The following is a 21,400-nucleotide window of genomic DNA, read 5'->3' as shown; positions in this document are numbered from 1 at the left end:
ATCATAAATTTTGTCCCCAAGTTCCATAAAAGAAACAGAATATTAATTTCATTAAGAGCCAATCCAATTACGCTTCTTTCATAAAGCAACAGACTATAACAGGAGTAAGTCAAAAGTGTGTTCAACTAATTAAAATAAGTTAAATTTGTTTCATACTCGGTAGCTGATTTATTATTAGGACTGTACATGCTGATGAGTAAGAGGTAGGAGACATGCTGTGCGTTGCTGGTACTGACTGGTTCTTCTCTTGGCGTCTGCTACCACTCCCAACCCCACATATGGTGAAGTCAGCGTGCAGCTCGTCTGCTGCGGCTATCTGTGCTTTTTCTGTGTTTGTGGGATATGCATATGTCCAGGACAAAGCCATGGGTGGCGGAAAGGCCAAAAAAACAAAAGAAATAAATAAAACTCAAGCAAATAATTCTGAGAAATCTAAAGTGTGTGACATTGAACATGTGCCCCATTATGGAGTGGAGTGCATCCCCCATCTGTGCATTTCTGCCACAAAACAATGTGTTAAAAAGAGCCGTTTTGGTTGCCGACGCTTTATGAGTCACAAATCATGACTCACAATCCACCTCCCCAGAACACACACACACACAGACACACACAACCCGACACAGCCTCAATCCCTCTCCTGCCTTCATCCACTGACCATGAAGAATATGTGCAGGCAGCCTTACTCATGCATATTTACACCCAGCACACGCTAGCTCACACACTCAGCAGGCACTCTCTAAAGGTTATTGTGTGTGAGTGTGTGTCCGTTTGTCCGTCCGTTCACGTACTTTTAAAGGTCACCTCAAGAGAGGCTGACCACATGTCTAGGTTGTGATTCTTGGATTGATATCGAGAACATTTGGACAGGCTGCAAACAAACAGCCATTATTAAGTTGACATTGTGTTAAAGCTTGAAACTCACCGGCCACTTTCTTAGGTACAACCGTTCAATTTCTTCTAAGCACATCACAGTGAATTATTACATCAATGCACTTAGGTATCGAGCATGATGGAGACTACTTGTTGAAGTTGAAAGCAAGCATCAGAAGGTGATTTTTAATGAGTTGCATGGTAGTTCCATGTTTTGCTTGCCAGAAATTTGGGAATTTTATGTGCAAATATGGTTTGAAAAGAGAAATTGTCCAGTAAATCGCAGTTGTGTAAACAACAATGTCATGTTCGTGTGTGAAGACAGAGGAAAATGTGAACAGATTCCACTTTAACTTAAGTGAGACCCAAGTTTGTAGGCAGACCAGAGTTCACTTTTTTGGTCGGCATCAGAGTTTGATTACACATTTACACCTCCTCAAACGAACTGAACTTTCTAGCAAACTAGAGTCCAATTAAAGCGGACTAAACAGGGCTGGTGTGAATGCACCCTAACGAAATGCACATCATGTCCAACCTTGAAGCAGATGACCTACAGCAGCAGAAGACCACACCATGTGCCACTGCTGCCTGTTAAAACCAGGAAAGTGAAGCTACAATTCACACTGTCTCACCAACATTGGGAAACAATTTTAATTTCAATTGCAAGGTCAGAAACTGGCATGAACAAAATATCCTGCCTGGTATTGACATTTCAGTGTAATGGTTTGGGAGATATATTCTCACAACTCTTAGGATGCTTTAGTACAAACTAAGCCTTGTTTCTGACCCTTTAAAACCCGGTGTATCTATCTTTTAATTTCTTCTTCCAGCAGGATAACTCTCCATGTCACAAAGCTCAAATCAAAGATTGGCATCATGGATGTGCATCAGAAAAATCTGCAGCAACTGCAAGATGCTAATACGGACTAAAATCTCAGAATCTTTCTGACACCAAGTTGAATGTATGCCATGAAGAGCTGAGGCAATTCTGAAGGTAAAAAGGGAGCCCAATCTGGTACTAACAAGTATTGATTTTGTTGATGAACATTGTTTTGTGCTAGTTTTGGTAAAGACCAAGGAAATGAAAACTAAAGCTGAAAGACTCAAACAGAAATCATTGATATTTTCCTGACCGATTCAAGATGAGACAAATATGGAGGGTATTAAATCCTGTCAGATATAAGGTTGGTTGTGTGCAATTTTTGTATATATCCATTCCATAAATATTTAACCTGGATGTACAGAAAATAGTTTTCCCCACTTATGAAAAATTTTTGGCAGCTCAAATTTGGTCAAATCTAAAATTGTAATCAAAAATAAATTATGATTAAAGCCATAACACACTTCAGTCAAGAGTCTGACAAAAACTATATTAAAAAGTGCTTAGGTGTACCTAATAAAGTGACCGGTCGGTGAACAATAAACCAACTACTCAAAATCTGCAATCTCTCATTCTTCCAGCGCACCTCTTGGCCGAGCAAAGAGAAAAGAATAAAAGGCTAAATCTGCTACTTGGCTTTAAGCACATTTTCCATCCAGATTATTGCTGCTCAATACTTTGAAAAAAAATCCATTTCCCCCTTCTTCCTTTGGCTGCTCAATACTTATGAAAATCCAATTTGGCTGCCTCTTTTCTGTCTTCCTTCCTTCCTTCCACAATTGGTTGCGTTTCACCCACTCAAAGTGATTAGTGATCTGTGGGTATCATTTCCAGAGAGAATGATAGCTGTGTGTTGTAGAGGAGGGGAAAGGTCCGCGGATCCCCATCAGGGCCGATGTCCCTTGGAGAATGACTGGACCAGGAGGGCAGGCGGGTCCGTCGCTGCCGCTTTGCAGATACAGCCAGTTGCTCTACATCACAGGAGCAAGAAGACGACTCACTTTATCTCTCGCTCTTTCCCTCTCCCCCTCCCTTCCTCTGTCATTCATTTCTTTAGGTCGTCTCTCAGAGGCGCTGTCTCTTTTTTCTCAATTTCTAATGCCCACACACGCACACGCGCAAACTCACGCACACACACACACATGCTGTATATCTTTTCAAGACTGCACACCCCATCCACCCCCTCAAAGAAACTCATTTCAGCTTTGCGGTCTCCTCAAAAAGCCTCTTTACGCTGAACTAACCTAAGCTAGGCTCCGTCTGCACCATTTGACAGCCTTTACATCTCAGTATGCAGAACAAAAAATCACACTCACACAAAAACACACGCCTTCTTTTTCATGTGTACAGAAACTTCAAAGGTTGAAAAAAAAGAAACAGCTATACTTTTAGCCTATCAGCATCCAAACACACCTCATAGTGAGGGGCACCAGCAAACAGATACACAGAATACATTGTGTAATAACGCTGCAAACATATGTTAATACCTGTCAGTACCTAAGCAGGTGATTTAAAATGCTGAGCATAAGCCAGATCAAGCAATTAAAATTTCCGTGCCACCTGGATGAATCACAGCAGACATTTTGAGGCAGAATCTGGAATTATGAGCTTATTTACACTGGCTTGTAAAAGTATTTGCACCCCTGGAAATTTCCAACCTTTCGTCAAATTACAACTGCAAATATTAACGTATTTTAGGGGGATTTTATGTAAAAGTAGTGCATAATTTGTGAGTTTATCCTAAATATAAATGCAGTTGTTTTGTGAGGTTTGTTATAGAACAAACGGCATCAAAAAGACCAAGGAACACAGCAGAAACAAAGCTGTGTTCAATCCATCATCTGAAGATGAAAACTTCAAACCTACAAAAAAAATTAATAAATAAAAAATACCATGCACCTAAAGTCACAGGCCAGACCAGAGGAGTGTTTATAATAGGTAACTCTGGAAGAGCTGCAGAGATGTACAGTTAATTTCAGATTTGTCCTGTTACAGATGAGTGCAAAAAAGAAAACCAAGAAGGCCAGGACTTTGAATGCACCAAACCAAAAGTGAAAAATGGTTGTGGCAGCACCAGGCTATGGAGAGGCTTTTCTTTATTGGGATGGTAATAGGAAGATGGATGGAGCTAAATACAAAACAAGAAAACCTCTTGAGGCCAGAGATTCACCCTAAACATACAGTCAGAGCTGAAATGTAATAGTTTTATACTCAAGCATATTAATGTGTTGGAATGGCCTAGTCAAAGCTCAGACTAAATCCAATTAAGAATCTGCAGCAAAAATATAATCTATGTTAATAGATGCTCCCAATCCAGTCTGCTTGAGTTTAAGAAATATGCGATTCTCTATTTTTGTGCTTTCTTTATAAAAAAAGGGGAAACATTGGTCTTTTTCCTTCCACTTCACAGCTATGCACTAGCTTGTGTTAGTCTAACGAATCCTAATTAAATAAATAGAAGTTTGTGGCTGTAACAGGACCAAATGTGGAAATGTTCAAGGGGTATAAATACCTTTGCAAAGGCCTTTATTTACCAGAACAGAGCAAAAAAAAAAACAAACAAAAAAAACGATACAAGTCTAGTTAGAGATAACTCCCATGATGGAGCTTGTTTGACCTTGCATCAAGATGCAACTAGCAGCCATCTTAAACAAATCTTTTTCTATTAAAAAGCACATTGAGAAAAAAACACAACTTCTCACTATGGGGCATAGGCATCACTATGTCTACTTTTGCCCAATCAGAGAGCACAATAGCCTGTCACGGTCAGGCTTGTCTTCATGTGCACCAATCAGTGTATTCATCAGCGTCATGCAGAGCCGTATGATCGAGCGGCACCTACCTTCAGATTTTCAAAAGCACAGTAGGCTGGAGCTTCTATTCATTTGCACTCATGCAGGCACACACACACACACACACACACACACACACACACACACACACGCGCGTAAACGCACACACACACACACACGCTTGCACTTACATGCCACAACACCTTACCTTGTCAAAAATGTCACATTCCAATTCTATCTCAAATATACAAAATCTGTTGCTGAGAAGCTCCACATTTAGTGTGCAGTCAAGAGCTTGTCAACACATTCAGCAACGTCTTCACCATCCATAACAACCCAGTAGCCAAACACATAAGTAAATCATGGGTGTACCTCTGAGTTTTCCTAAAATCAGAGTTCCAAACAGTGAGAAAGAGGGCAGGAACAGAGAGGGAAAGAACAAAAAAAGGGTGGCACTGTGAGTTCTGGTTATCGAGAAACATTTTTTTTTCTTTTCTAAAAGCAGACCAGTTGCGGCTCTTGTTTTTGGGCTACTTTCAAAAACAATGGACTACATAGAGGCTGCGGGGTATAACAGCATTGCTTTTTACAAACACTGCAGCAAACAGCTGTTCGGGATCACATGCGCTCGCCGGCGTATGATCAGGAGCCCATTTGAGCACCAGTGGTGGCATAAAAAGAGACATGCTTGAAGCTGATGCACGATGGGGGAAAGCAGCGAGAACTGCCATTGATTTATGTTGAGGCATGCATGCACATGTGTATAAGCATTATGCACACACGCACACACACCACATGGCTACAATCAGACTCCAACATACGGAGAAGGGAAACTGAAATGAAGAGGAAAAACCAATTCAAACCATCCGCCATCCATGGGTCAGTGGGTCACATGTCCTTTTGCTCCATTGCCATGACCTGGAGTTAATTCCAGCAAAGCAGCTAGAATATATATGTATATATGTGTTTCCCCATATATATACATATATATAGCGAAAGTTGCTCTCAGGTCAAGAGGTTAAAAACATCTCTAATTAAAGCTACCTCTTTTAATAACAAAATTATTCAGAATCTCATGAAGGACTGACCTGAGTTCTGTGCCTAGAGAAACAACTTCCATCCGCACCGGGTGTTGATGAGATGGAGGAGGGATACAAGGAGTTTTGAGTGTAGGGGTGTGAGGTGGAGAAGTAGGAGGAGGAGGAGGAGGTTGGGGGTGATGGAAGAGCAGAGGACAACAGGAAGTGAGGTAAGAAGAGGCCATACCTTGGTCGCCAATCATCAGGTGTGCCAGACCTTGAAGGAAAACAAGAGCACAGTCAGCACAGCAAAGGACCATGAAGTGTGTGAGTGCTTATGCATAGATGTGTTTTAATGGTGCAGGAGTTTGTCAGTGGCATGCTGGAGGAGGCTACTTCCCTGCGTGTGTGTGCATATAGATATATATATATATATAAATATGAGTCATCTAAATTATAAGAATAAAACCATTCTGAACGCACTTACTTATCCTACGCACAGTACAGGTACGTACAAAGACGTTTGCACACAGCCATGAACTGGGTCGTACACGGCGCAGTATTTATCTATCTGTCTATGTAACCTTGAGGCGAGTGCCGCTTCAGATGATTGCAACAAGAGATGTAGTACTTACCAGATGACAGCAAAGAACCTTTACTGTACATAACAACACAAGACCCAGAATATACTCAAGTTGGCTAACTTCTACCCTGGCTATTTAGTGCTACTGTATAGACAGTAGAAGATGTTATGAGGAACAAAAGGCAGAAAGAGAAGATTAGAAAAGACATGAAGGAAATTGGTGCGATAGATAGATAGATAGATAGATAGATAGATAGATAGATAGATAGATAGATAGATAGATAGATAGATAGATAGATAGATAGATAGATAGATAGATAGATAGATAGATAGATAGATAGATAGATAGATAATGTGACGTACCTGGAGTGTAGCTGTGCTCTGGAAGGGCGTGGCGGCCAGGCGAAGAGAGAGAGAGACAGACATTCATTAACATGCATGCTCAGCCCAAGGGTCACCATGGCTACTTACTGTACATGCACACCCGTCCAGGGGTTAACCGTTGCATCGTGCATGCAAAGTCAACACAAACGTCACGATGGATACCATGCTGCACTGGTAGCCAAAACTGAGGTTTGCTTAGACGTATATTCACGCAGCCAGGTTAAAGAAATGCACAACTTTCCTTAGATCTTGTCTTAACAGCACACACAAGCACCCACATTTTGTAGGAAGAGAGGGTGGAAGTAAGAGAGGAGAGGGGTGTTGGCATCAATATACATTCCTACCTGTTGATTTGGATTCAAGAGCCGTTTACCCCACAACTTACCTTGTAGCTGCTTCCTCTCCCCAGAGCACCCCGACAGATAGCATGCAACACACACACACACACACACGCATACCCACAAACCCAATCGCACACATTCCCTCTCACACTCTCGCCGTCTTTCACGCAAACACAGCAACATTGACTATGGCAGTAATAATGACGTGAAATAGCAGGGAAAACATGTAGGGATGGATTAGCAGTGCAAAAAAGGACAAGGGGCATGCATGATTCAGTGCTGGGTCTGACTGTGCGTGTCAATGTTTTTTAGTGTGTGCGTGTACATGTGTGAAAGTGCGTGCGTGTGTTTTGATTTGCGTGGTGAGAAGAGTGTTTCCTTGCCTCTGCCCTTGCGCTAGTAGCATGGCAGAAACAGGTGGAGCCATTAGCATGCTAACAGTGGTTGGCCCTCAAGGACAATGCAAGCCAGGCCAGGCTTAACAAGCCAGGTTCATTCTGCTCTCACTGCAGGGCAAAATGCGTCAGACAGGGATTAAATTTAGGCACGGATCTGCTCAAACTAGGGCTGCCACCACCAAATTCCTTTTTGGACTAATCGCTGAATCTGAATTAATCTAAATGACTAATTTAGACCAAAAATAAATAGCTGTTTTACTTCAATTTAGTTTATTTTGTTCCAACAAACTTATGGAATTCTTTGAACACCAAAAAACTGAATTTACCCCAAGATTAACATGCTACCTGAAGCATGTCAAAAATAAATAGAATGAAATCATTATTATTTATGTATTAAAGAAATAAAAAGCCTGAATACTTCAAATAACAAATACACTCAAATTTAACTGAGTATAAGCAAAAATAGGCTCCAGTCGAGTCATTACTGCAACTCCAAATTAAAAATGTTCCCTTTATTATTTAAAATTAGAGCTGCTGTAAAGCTGCTTTCTGGTTTGTCGTGTTTCCTGGAGTAAAACCCATAATGTGGGTCCAAAGGTAAAGGAAATAAAGTGGAAGTCTTGCCTTTTCTTCTATGTACTCTCTCCTGTTCTGAATAGTGCATGTGTATTGGGATCAAGAGTGAGGAATCGACAGTCTTCTGCTTAGCATTTGTTTTTGGTTTTCAAATGTACTAGTGGCTCCAAGCAGTCAGATAATTCTTAGCCAAATTAATCATGAAGTCAAGCTCTCAGTGCAAAGAGAAATCAGGAAATAAGTTTGTTAGGTCTTTTAATAAGTGCATCTAAAGTACCTCTGAGCTAAGAGTCACCAGTATTAAGGTAGACTGAGGTAATAAATTCTGCTATGATTTGAACTTCTTTTAATGTAGCACAACGTTATCTCTTCCCCCACCTGCCCACTGCTAGCCAGCTTCCTGTTACATGGCTCTACACTTTTCTTTTGTTTACAAAAATACAAATTCGCCTGTTTGGAAATATTCACTGCCATGAAAAACACAGACAGTAATGGAACTAAAGGATCTCCATATATTAATATCATTATATTAAAGCTGTTTTAGGACTAAAGCTGCAGCAGACTCAACAGATTAACTGCCTGATGTCAACTTACTAACTTATCATTTGGCAAAAAAGGATATAATATTCTGTGTGATGACCACTTGATCCAACAACTAAATTTTAGCAGTCATTTATTCACATTCATATATAAACATGGTTATAAATAGGGTTCTTAGAAAACATTTTCACATTAATCAATGTTATATTATTAGAGCAGCTGCAGGAACTGTAGGTGCTTTTTGTTTTAGATAAATCATGATATATGATAGGTTTACTCCTGGTAACTTCGTACCGGCCCGTTCTTACTGCAGACATACTCTAAGTTGATTAAGGCTACTCCCTGGTAGTGGCATAAATATTAGCTGCAGCCTGCACAAACTGCGGTTGGAGGCATAACACCGAGGCAGTATCTTTGTCAGACCAAAATGAACTGCAGTATATGGAGGACCAGATGTAAAAACACTTCAGACCATAAAAAGCACTTTAAAGCACAATCTAATTCATCCACAAAAATACATCATCTGCTAAATTCTCCTCTCTGAGCTATCTGTATCTCTAAACTATTTAAAGAAAATGAGAAACATGAATCAAATGGGTATGGGAGAAGAACTGGAAACACTCTAAAGAGTACTGCACCCTGGTTTATCTTCTTGCGAAATTGCTCAGAAACACTTTCAGTTCAATAGCACGCTGACTGCGTTTACTGGGCTAAAGTTCACAAGTTACTGTACTTTCAAAACAGGGACTTGAATTACTGTTTCCAAACTGTCAATTGTCTTTTTTTCTACCATCTTTCTGAAACAGAAATTGCGCCTTAAAGGGATAGTTCTGTAGTTTTTAAGCTTGGTTCTGCTAAAACATTATGAGTAGCACGAGATGAGACAAGAATTAGACAAGGTTAGCAACAATTCTGGGAAAACCAGAAGATGATTCCTTTCTTTATTACAATTCAAGCAAAGGCTTTCACTTCTGTTGTCAGTAAATTAAAGGTCTGACAAATCCATTTTTGCACATTTTATACTATATTGCTTAGGAGGTTTTAATGCAAAGAAAGCATTAAAAATGCTCCCATTTTGTGTTTCACACATAAAAGCTTCAGAAATCCTAAACAGTGTTTTTTTTTTTTAAATCATCTATTCAAGAATTACAGTCTAATCCAACCTAAATATTGAAATTATTGTTAACATTTAGAGATCATATAACAATCTACACTCATCAAAACAGCAAAATAGTCTTTAATTTAGGTGCCAATTGGAAAAGATAAAGCAAAGCTAAATTTAATGTTATTTAAAGAAAATAAAGCACCACATCTTCGCTCTGGAAGCTAAACACTTCAAACGTGGTTTAAGATAAACAAATGAAAAATAACATTTAATTTTTAATTATCCAGTGCAGTCCACACTAACTGGACAGTGTAAAAGCTTTTCAGCACAATAAGATACTTATTTTAGCATTGTTAGCTGCTAACATTTAGCCAGTTGCAATATTCTTACCTCCTAAGTTGTTTGTCTCTTGTCTGTTACATTTTCACCATTTCTTTCTTTTTTTCATCCAAATACTCAAAATGCTGCTGCATGAAACAATTTAGAGCTACTTAAGTCCATTTGCTTCCATGTTGTTGGCAAAGTTCACTTTCTCACTAGCTGTTATCTTTAGCCTCCGGAAGAAACTATTTATATAAAATGAAGATGTAGATTAATAACTGCTACTGAGCATTTTACAGAATCTCATTTATACTGAACTGTCCCTTTAATCTCAAATATGCAAACACGAGAAATGGAAATGGCACGGGGAAAAAAATAAAAAATAGAGACCCTGTTACTCAGCCCACAAATAATAGCCTCTTATACTTTATCCAGCTCTGTAATTTTATTCAAGAGGCAGCATAAGTATCATTTTTCTCTTGTAAAGCTATATGATTTTCCCCAATGTCAAACATACTATTGCTCAACCCGTGGACCCATTTAAGGAGAAGATCTACTGCCAAGAGGGGAAAACAATCTGTGTACCAGGTGTTATCCACAACACTCGCAGCTAATATGTGAGCCCATTTCTAGGAATATATATCTTCCACTTCATAGATTCGAGCAGTCTCTTGTTGAGTGACAAGTGCCAGCGCAATGTAGGCAATGCTTCTGCAGAGAGCCTTTATGTAAAATGTATGCATCTCCTATTTGGCTCATAGAGCTTGCCCTGCTGTCAGGTACATCAGCGGTGGTGTGAATAATGGTGGTCCTGGAGGCTGCATATCTCACAATGTGTGTCTACATGTGTTTGTACATTTGGGCTGCATATGTTTGTGGAGGTATGAGTGTGTCGCTGAGAAGAAGCAAAACAGCAGACTGGATTAGACTGGCTTGGATCACATAAAGAGTAATTTTCAGTGCAGCAGGGAGCCTTTGCACAGCTTAACTTGTCACTTCCTGTATTTAAGAAAGCCTAAGTGCTTTGATTGCAAACACTTATTGCAGGAATTATTTTATTAATAATGAATCAATATTCTGTTTTATCACTACTTGAGCTTCTACATTACATTGAAAGATTTTGATAATTGTTTTTGCTTCATTTTACCTAGTGAAAATAAAGGATTTTAAATTGAGAGAAAATGTATGCATCTTTTAAAAGCAACAGCAGCTAAATACTCTGCTTATTTTGTAATCAAATAATGTACAGATTATTTGTCAGATGATGTTTTGGGGCATCTCTAGAGATGCAAGAATCAGTCATCTGGGGATTGGAATTGGACGATTTTTCCAAGGTCAGCAGTGATCAAAATATGGAAAATCAGATTTTTTTTCCTATTCATCAAATGCATCAAAACTCAGACTTCCCCCAGTTTTGTCACCCAGCACCATGCACCTTAGAGTATAATAACCAGATAAAGATCTGGGACAAACAGTTTGATGCGTAAATAGGGATTATCGTGTAATTTCTTAATTATCTGTTGGATTTAAAACAACTACTTTTATAAAGGAATTGGCAGTAATATTTTCTGTTTTATGTGTTATTAGTCCTTGACATTTAAACGTTGGTCAAAATCAGAATAGGCAAAGAAAACCATAAAACTGTGCATCCCTTGAAAATTTATCATATATGCCAGTAAAAAGGCATCAAAAGCAAACATTTAGGATTCTTGAATCTGTAAATAATTAGCGTGTTTCTTTTTTTACCTGAGAGTTCACAATTGAGCTATTTTATGATTCATTTTCTACAACTAATTGACTAATTGTTGGAGCGTGATTTTATTAATTCTCCCCCAGTGGATTAATTATTTCCACACGTGTGAACACAAAGCAGCAGCAAATTTACCTTTAAAGCTGCTTGGTAAAGCTTGATGCTTCCCACATTAACCGCACACGCTGCACACAAAGAAGTTCAGATAATGCAGATTTGGATGGGGAAAATTACGGCTCACGTCACCGGTAGCCGGGCACAGCCTGCAGGTACCAAGGAAAAAGGGAGGCTAACGCCGAAGGGGGAAATGAAAGAAATATGATGAAGAGACACTCCTGGCATGAGGTCTCCTTATTAGTCCTGTCTCCATGGCAACCCAGGCCATCCCACGGTCCACTAAATGAGAAGGTGTGATGCGGTGGGTGGCTAAAGAGATGTGTGTGATGCTGACAGCGGTGCTATAAGGTCTTTTTTTTTATTTCCTGGTGGAGAAACTGCAAGGCAACCCGACCATTTTTGGCAGATGCATTTGTATCATTAAATTCTAGGGAGTAAAAAAAAAAAAAAAAAAAATCAATGGCTTGGCCAAAGCTGGAAGGTATCTTTGGTTTACAGCAGTTTCTAGAGCTATTGATCAAGTATGCAGATTTGTTTTCAATGAAGTCAAGCAGATCTGACAACACACACATCTTTAGCGGGGTGGCAATGAAAGCATTTGCACTGAGGGCCATAACAAGGTAGCTGAGTTCATTAAGCAACTGTTTTGCTTTTGTAATGGCCATAATTACAATGGCCTGCCTATTGGCGCTCATATTGACCAAATGCTTGTTTGGCAGAATTAAATGAGGGTGTTTCTGTGGTGTTTAAATATTAAAGCATATTGTTCCTTTTTGAGCAGTTATTCATTCATGAAGTGCGTCCTACGCTGTTTCTGTCTTCTATAGGAGCGCTGTCACATTAACACACACTATACCAAATCACTCAGACGCAAACAGAGCATCTCAAAAGGCTGGAGGCTGTTAAAATTAATGGCAAGTGATAGATTCTACACACATCATTTCAACACCCTATGCATAGTAGCTCTGAAGGCCATCTAAAATCAATCCAAATCCATTAACACAGGCAGTCAGGTGTCAGCCATGTAACAACTAGTGATTTCCAGCCTCTTAGCACGGTTCTAAATAGAGTTTCTCAACACCATCCAGCTACCCCATCCATAGTGGATCTAGATGGGTACTGCATTCTGCCAAATACACCATTGTAGGCCTTCAAAGCCGGCCAGCCAGGAGAGACCTTTCATTGGGTTTCAGGAATCTGTATTCAGTCTGCTGACTCAAAGGCTTTACCGTGTTACTGCGACACTTAACAGCTGTTCCCACCATCTCGGTTCAGGCCTCGCTAAACTGATTGCCCTTCCTAGCAGGAGCCTTATATCTGAGTTTGGGTGAACGTTGTAGGCTGGGAGTCGTTTGCAGGCAAGAAATCAATATAAAGCATAATCAGTATGCAGGCCTAGCACTTTTTGTGAAGGCTGCTGGTCTATAGATGCCAGCCGTGGAGAACTGTGAAGGTGTGAATGATATGCTCTTTTAAGGAAGCTAGGGTAAGGAATTTCCGGGTTAAATTTGCAGATATGGTTTAAGATAAATCTGTATGTATGTGTGTCAGTATTTGTAAAGGATGGGATGTATATGAAGGGTCAGCATGGTTTCAGGCCTTACCTTCGCTGCAGTCATTGCCTTGGTAGCCGGTGTCGGAGCAGTTGCAGACGGCCTGGTCGTTGACCACGTTGCACACCCCTCCGTTCTGGCACTGGAGGTCCGGCCCGCAGCCAGTTGTTACCGTGACGCCCTCTGAGCTGTCCAGCGCCACCAGCGAGCCGTTGATGCTCACTGCCGTGATCCAGCCACGAAAGGCGGGGTGCTCCCGCACTGAGGGTGAGGTGAGGCGTTGCGGCGAGGAGTGGAGATCTGCTGACAACCCGCCCATGTATGTGTGACTGAATACTGTCATGTCTCTTCTCTTAGTCGTCACTTCTGCCCATCCCTCCAGTCGCCCATCCACCTCCAACGAGGTGTTCCTCCAGTCCCGCTTGACACGCACCGCATGCCACCGCCCATCACTCACCGCCACGCCTGACTGCAGCTCAGCTGGCTCAGCACAAAAGATGGAGAAGCGTAGGCGCAGGTGCCCGTGGAGAAGCAGCAACTCCAGGAAGTCGCAGAAGCCCTCGTCATCCAGGTAGAGCAGCAGGCCCTCCTGGCTCTGAGTCCGCAGGCTGAAACTCAGCACGCTCTCGCAGCAGGCGTTCCACACCGGAAACCGCCCCCACTGGCTGGACACGCCCCCAAACTCCAGGACCTCCCCTTGGGCCTGGCCCCCTACGCTGCACAGGCACAGCCCCAGAAAGAGCAGGGGGGCTGCCGCCCAAACGCAAACCGCCATTACACTCATGCACACACTCGCTCTCACACTCACACACACACAAAATTAAATAGAGGCTAGAGCTGGGGTGTTCCCTCTAGCCTACAGCTCATGGTGACAACTGCAGGGCACTTCGTAGAACACTGTCACCTGTCCACCCTGCTGTCTTGGTAATGCTTTTAACCAAAGAGAGCTCAGCTACAATGGACCTCCAGAGAGGGAGGGAGGGGTCAGACGGCAGCACCCTCTGTTCTCTTAACACCCTTTGAACATCTTCTGATGCCTTGGCCTGGTGTTTGTCTTGTCTTTTCGATGTTCAGCGTCTCCTCTTCATTCCTTATTTCAGTCATGAGACTCCAGGTGTGTGTGTGAGTATGTTTGTGTGTTAGATGTGGGACAAACAGGATGCAAACTCCATCTTTGTGCCCTAGATAGGGTCTTATCCCCCATGCAGGCAATTCCCCACGGAGTGCAAGTGTGCTTGTGTGCAGCTCACACACTGGTAATGGTGAGAAATGACACCGTCATAGCAGTATTTTCTCCCCCTCTCCTCTTCCTTGTCTTTGAGGGGCAAGACTTAAAGCGTGTGTGGGCAAATATGTGTGTGTATGTGAGTGTGTGCCATCGTCACCCCTCTCTCCAGCGACCTACAGAGAGAACAGAGACGGCACAATCAACCAGGGTCAACACACATCCATACAAAACACACACATACATACACACGCAAGCAAGCTGAGCCTGTTATTCTCAAATTACACTTTCTCATGGATTTTGAGCGCACCGCTAGCCTGGTCACATTTGATCAATCTGTAAACACATCGGGATTAAAAGCTTGACTTTAACTCACACACACCAAGAGCATCTCCATAACGGAGACTCATAATGCCGCAGGAGGTTTTTTAGGCGGCATACCTGCAACTTAGCTTCAAGTCACAAATATATCCCTCAAACACTTAATATTTTCCTAAATGCTGTCTTTATTGAACGACTTCTTGACTCCATTTTTGTTGTTATTTTTAAGGGAGAAAATGTTTTTACGGTAAGAAGCTGTTTCACTGCACCTTCTTGGTTTCCAGTTAGCCCCATCACAAAGAGCGGGAGCAGCTCCCGCCACCGCTGCTACTGCGGTGGATGACTCAAATCGAATTACGCTCCAAAATCCCCGTTTCTAACGTCTGAACGCCTTCAAACCAAAAAAAAGGGGGACACAACCCGCACTGGCTGCGAATATAACCGCTCACTACACTAACAGGAGGCTTCACACCGTGTTGAAAAAAAGCAAAAGAAAGCGGAGACATCACAGGTATTGATAGACGGGGTGAATGAATGCGGTTGAATTATCGATTCTCGATTTGCACCCATACCTCTTCTCCATTTTTTCCCCCTTTCACTCCCTGTGGCAGTTGCTCAGCTTCATCGTCACCTGCGCCCTATTAGCTGCTAACTACTACATTATCTCCTACTTCCGTTCCTTTTTTCCATTATGAACAAACAAAAGCAGATGTTTATTGCGCCAACTAGAACGTGGGAGCGCGTTTCGTCTGTGAATAAAAGCCACAGAACCGCTTTTGTTCAAAGGATCCTTGCTTACCTCACGCGCTTAATGTGGTCCCGTGGCAACAGTGCCGCGCGCGACGCATCGATCTCCCTTCCCATTTGAGGTGGATTTTGAATCCGCGACACGAGAAGAGAGGAAAAAGGGAAACGACCAGACAGGAACACAACTATTACAGGCTCGGACTGAAGATGACAAGGTGTTATTGCTTCCCGCTCTCTCTCTCTCTCTCTCTCTCTCTTTCTCTCTCTCTCTCTCTCTCTCTCTCTCTCTCCGTCTGTCTGACTGGGTCGCTCTCTCCTCCGTTCTCCTGAGGAGGAAAAGGTGCAGTCTGATGATGCTCTCGCGGCAGACTCGGCAGAGGGGTGGGTCACGTGGTTTTCAGGGAGAGAAAATGTGTGTGTGCGAGGAAAAGGGAGAGAAAGGGAGGGGACGTGCGGTGCTGCAGCACCTTGGACAGCGCTCATTCAAGGCTCGCGCGAAATATATTATATATATATATATATATATATATATATATATATATATATATATATATATATATATATATATATATATAATTCATGGTTTGAATTATATCTTAATTCAAACCATCTGAGCCAACTGGAAACGCATCGATTAATGTGTTCAAAACTTTACATATCGTAGCAGAATTTCTTTCCCTTTTTTGTTGTCTTTTCCCCCCTTATTAAATACCAGTGAAATCCTTTCTTTCACTCTTGGTTTGTGGTTCAGTGAAACCACTTTTTGTGGCCCGGCTACAGGTGAAACTTATACAGAGGTGAACCTCAGTTCAGTTCCTGGCCCTGAGCCACTTACTGTAGTTTTCCATTTTTTCCTGTCCAGTTACTGATGAATAAAGGCCACAAAAACCTTTTCTTTTTTTTTTTTAAGTAAAGCATTTAAATTTGTTGTAATACAATATACAGAGGCAGGCAGAGCAGTCAACAATTATACTCAAGTAATAATTGGACTACTTCAACAGGAAATTACTCTAAATACTTGATAAAAAGGTTACTGAAGTACTGAACATCTGATCATAACATCTAATTTAATCATTTAAAAATGATGTTATCAGACAGAGAAATATAAAGTTATGTGCAAATTCTGGTATTTTAAAGATTAAAATTAAAAATGAATACAAATACATAACATATTTACAAACTGACAAATTGAGGCAGAAAAAACACTTTCCCAAATCAAATTTTCAACATAAAACTTGAATATTTACAGTAAGTAATGTATATTTGGCAGAACACTGTAAAGTATTTACTGTATCTTTACTCGACCAAACTTCTCAGTAAGGTCAGCAGTCAGAAACGGTGTAAGTGTAAAGCTACTCCTAAAAGTACTTTAAAAAAAAAAAAAAAGTGGCTCAAGTAAATGTAACTAGTTACTATTTCTTAAGTTTTTTTAACACCTTATTACTGGCATAAGGCTTGAGTCACAAATCACATTTATGTACATTTCACTTTTAGTAGATTTTAGCAAAGCCGGGTATAGAATTGAAACAGAATTCCTTTAATAATGTGATTAAAAACTCAATAAATGAGAATATAGCTTTAGAAAGCAAGTAATTAATCTTTTAACAATAAAAGCTCATGAAAAATTAATGCTCCAAAGTGCATTGTAGTTATAACAGCAATAAAAGATTGATGAGTGTTTTTCACAACTTGAAAAACAATCAAAGAAGTTTAAAAAGTTAAACAATAAGAGGGGTTGTTGATAAATGTTTGACGAAATGTAACTCATCCTATGACTCAGTATGACTGAGAATGTGGAGGCGAGAGTTTAGAAACCAACAGGCAGGCCAAGTAGAATAAATGACTGCAAAACTCAGAAGAACTAAAAATAGAGCACATTTTCTCTGTTTAAAAACATAGATAAATACAGTTTAACATGGTCTGATTTGATATAAAGCAGTGAGTAAGTAATAACCACAAAACATGTCATTATTAACTTTACCCAGCTCACTGGTTCAAAGTCTAAATGCTGCAATGCCAAAAATAACTGAAATTAATCATGAAAATCTCATCATAACAAATCCTGTTACTTTAGCTAAACAAAGTAGATCTTTAAAATCAGAATAATTTATTTTGTTTTACAGAAACCTGGCTGCAACAGGTTGGTATAACGAGTCAACCTCTCTTCTAAATTTTTCATTCCTCAAATAACTAATCGAGAAAATGATCCTCATATTTATTGGTCAGTCCTAATAGTTAGTTCACATATCAAAAGTCTCTTTTTCACCCAAATTACAAAATGCGAAAATCTCTTTCTGCTTGTAGTTTCATGTTGCTCGCCAGGTATTCCTTTTGCAATGTCTTACGTGATTTTGTGCTTTTATAGATTGCCTTTAATCATATATTAGATTTAATTGTCTTTACCCAAACATTCACAAACCTACTCACACATGTAACTGTTTTCTTGACCGATGTGATTAAAAAGTAAACAAACAAAAATTCTTCCTTACAAGATTTTAGTTTAAGCTAGCTGTCTGTTCTGCTCACGAGAGAAAATGTTATTATAGTAGATCTTTGTCAGACAATGTTTTATTTTAAATGACAATAACTTGTCTCACTGTTCAGGATTTCGAAACAGTGCAGCAGTGAGCAGTGACCTAATTTCTGTCCCCATTAACACATTTTTGTTGACAATGTTTACAACTTCCATGTGTCTAAAGGCGCTAGACAATGCAACCTTTTTGAAAAAAGTAAAAGAATCAGCACCTATGATAACACTCTTAGTGAATTTTTTGAAAATGATTTAGGAAAAAACATTTGTTGTTGCTCTTTCAAATGTTCAGTTGGAAAATCCATTTTTATCTTCCACCCACATGGTCTGAGTTAATCGTTACCAGAGTGGGTCTTTGCTTACAGATTGATAGATTATTGTTTGTTTCACTGATTTTTGATTTTTCCCCATTTGGATTCTGGGGCTTTTTTTTAATAACCAGTTGTGATTTCGTTCATAATTATTGGGTGAATAAAACAAAGACCCATTCTGACAGCTCTGAATGAGTTCCAGCTACATACAGAATCATGTAAAATACAAAGCATGGCTCAGCCTTCACACAGATTTATTATCAATGTTTGAAGAGATGCTCTGAAGATATATATCAGTCTCTCTGTACACTGCATATTAACACGATTTTCCTAGAAAAGAACATAATCTGACTTTGCATAGTAAAAAGCTTGAACGGTGACATTTCTACATTTCCAGTCTTCACTGAATTACTATACTGTTGACTTAGACTTCTTAAAATTGTGCCACTGAAGGTGGCGGCATATTGAAATAACTCTTACTTTAGTTCCGATTTGCTTTTTTTAATTTTGTCTTGTTAAAAGAAATTTTGGTTCAGTCATTTGGAACATTTTTCCTTCTGGTTTTGGAGGCTGTGCGATTGAAAAGATTATTACTCTTACTTTTAACTTTCGGACAGTTGTTAGGATGTGTAACCTTGGCAACAACCTGTTGTTTTTACAAATCGGAGCAGATATTTGGTATCTTAAAAATTCAAATAATGTCTGAATTACAACCCCAAACCACAGTGGAGTTGAAAAGGGTTGAAAAGGGCGTTTCAAGGCTGATGGTAGATGTTTAACCTAACCTACCTCCTCCACTGATCATAATGGGCAAGGACCATACCTCAACTCCGACCTTTATTTCTAACCTGACAGAGATTTAAAGAGAAGCAGCAAAAGCAAATGGCGTGGATTAGCAGCTGCTTGTGTTATCTGCTGTGCTGAAATCGACCTGTTGCCATGTCGTGACCATCATGATACCGTCATAGAAACAATCTTCAGTCAGAGGTCTCTTCAAATTCATTGCGAGACTGACTGCTACCTGAGATCCTTCCTGGAAGGATATGAGTTATAACAACATTTAATTCCCTTTGGTTAAATAAAGTATTTTTGAATTAAATAGAATTTTTTTTCCCCGGATATTGAAACAGACCTTTACAAACAATAAAGGCTTGTAACTCAGTAAACTTACTTGATATCTTCTTTCAATGATTTTCTTATTTTAGCATACATGTCTGCCACCTATATAGATAACAATGTATAATATACACCAATCAGGCTCAGCATTGTGATCACTGACAGATGAAGAGAATAACACTGATTACCTCTTCATCATGGCACCAGTTAGTAGGTAACATATATGATTTTGTACCTAAGGAAAAAACAAACTCATCATCCCTGACTTAGAGTTTGGTGGGGGGTTTTATGCATGCTTGTGTGGTTCACATAGGTTTGTTTCATTTAGTCATTCTCCTGACTCTCCTCTTGTCTTGCTTCCCACATAACAGCAACATGTTCTGTTAATTAGGCTCACCTGATCCTGATTCTGGTAAGCGTCCTCCACAGTTTTAATGCTCCTCGTCAGTCATTTTCTTGCCAAATTCTTCTATTACTAGGCCTCTTCTCTGGACTGCTACCCCGCATTTATTTGTCACTGCTTGGCTCTGTGTGTGTGTTTTTTTTTCATATACCTGTTTGTGTACTCTTCATGATTTTGTAACTTTGCTTTTCAGTAAGCTGCTAATCCATTCCAAGTCTTTATAGGCAGGTGGTTATAATGTTATGCCAGATAATGATTTAGCTTCAACATAACCCTGTTACGGGTTTGGTTTTGGAGTCTGCATTTCACAAAACCACTTCAAAAATGGACTATTTCAGTTGATGCTGGCCAGTGATCTTAGCAGTTGGACGGATTCACCTCAAAGTATTTTCATCTTGTTGGAATCACAGTCAGTTTCTCACATTTAGGTAAGTTCATCTGCTTTTAAAGCAAGAACATTGCCTGGATGAGATATAGGCACCAAAAAGTCAGAGTAAAATATTTGGGTTGATGGCTTAAAATTAATCAGAATTTTCCAGAACAATCTTTAACAAAAACAATCCCCTAAACTAGCATTGGTAATATAACACCTGCTGCCGTGGTCTCTGATTGGCAGCCAATATTATTAGTCTTGAAAGTTGATTCCTGCATGTAATTGTTGTGATGGACATGTTTTTCCAATAAGATGGAGGCCCATCATACCGTGTTTTTGTTTTGTTTTGTGTATTTTTTTTAAATCTGTGGGACTCCAGCTGGGTTGAGCCCAGCTCAGGAGTGATCTCTCTGGGCTCTCCGTCGCAGCTGCTGCTCTTTTTCCCCCCCTTCTCATTTCCTGGATCCATGTTTGTCTGCCTTCGACAAGCCGACACATGCTTCGCCCCTCAGACTCTCTGTTAAAATTGCTTTTTCCTACCAACACCTTAAGCCGGAGAGCAGGGCAGCTGGGGAATCGACTGGCGTCAAGGCTGTCCTGTAGAAAGCAGAAAAACTGTGACATCATTGTGGATCCTCTCCAAACAATGACTCTTGGAGAAGTGCAGCTGGCAGCAAAAAACATTGCTTCCCCCTGTTTTTGCACAGTGGTTCTCATCTTTGGAGGATTGTTTAATCTAACAGTTGTTTGGTGCTTGGAGGTATTTACTTATGTGCATACTCTATTTACTCCAGCAAGGCAGTCGACTGTTAGACGGAGCAGAGAAGCAGCTCTGTGGTTGAACCACCATCAGTTTTATTGCACAGCTGGAGCAGAACGAGTCAAAATGATTTGAGCAACAGAATCAAAACCGAAAGGGTTTGACCAGAAAAACCTTTGCCGACACGAAGATAGGAAGTCTGAGAGTGCAGCTGTCTGCATGTCAGTCTTGTGTGCGAGGGGAAACACAGGAGAAGAAAGAGGAGACAGGGTGGAGGAGGTGTTACTATGGAAACTATCTCAACATCAGCACACCGTCTCCCATTGGTGAGACCACCACAACTCCCTCATACTCTGCTGGTGCTCCTTCTTTAGCTCCTGGCCCC

General features: G+C 40.4%; 1 protein-coding gene across 1 annotated transcript in view; it reads right to left on the bottom strand.

The window, feature by feature from the left end:
• The window catches only part of LOC148153682 (neurexin-1a-like), a 43,191-nt gene extending 29,187 nt beyond the window's left edge, over nt 1-14,004 (bottom strand). The window contains exons 1-2 of the mRNA XM_088001058.1: nt 13,281-14,004; nt 5,809-5,838 (exon numbers count right to left, since the gene is read on the bottom strand). Coding sequence (XP_087857184.1) covers nt 5,809-5,838; nt 13,281-14,004 — 754 coding nt within the window. The remainder of the gene's footprint in view (nt 1-5,808; nt 5,839-13,280) is intronic.
• Between the last annotated feature and the right edge of the window lie 7,396 nt (nt 14,005-21,400).

This window comes from Poecilia mexicana, unplaced genomic scaffold (assembly GCF_051168715.1).
Source record: "Poecilia mexicana isolate PSO_F unplaced genomic scaffold, ASM5116871v1 scaffold_19, whole genome shotgun sequence".
Taxonomy (NCBI): domain Eukaryota; kingdom Metazoa; phylum Chordata; class Actinopteri; order Cyprinodontiformes; family Poeciliidae; genus Poecilia; species Poecilia mexicana.
This window is presented reverse-complemented; position numbering and strand designations above follow the sequence as displayed.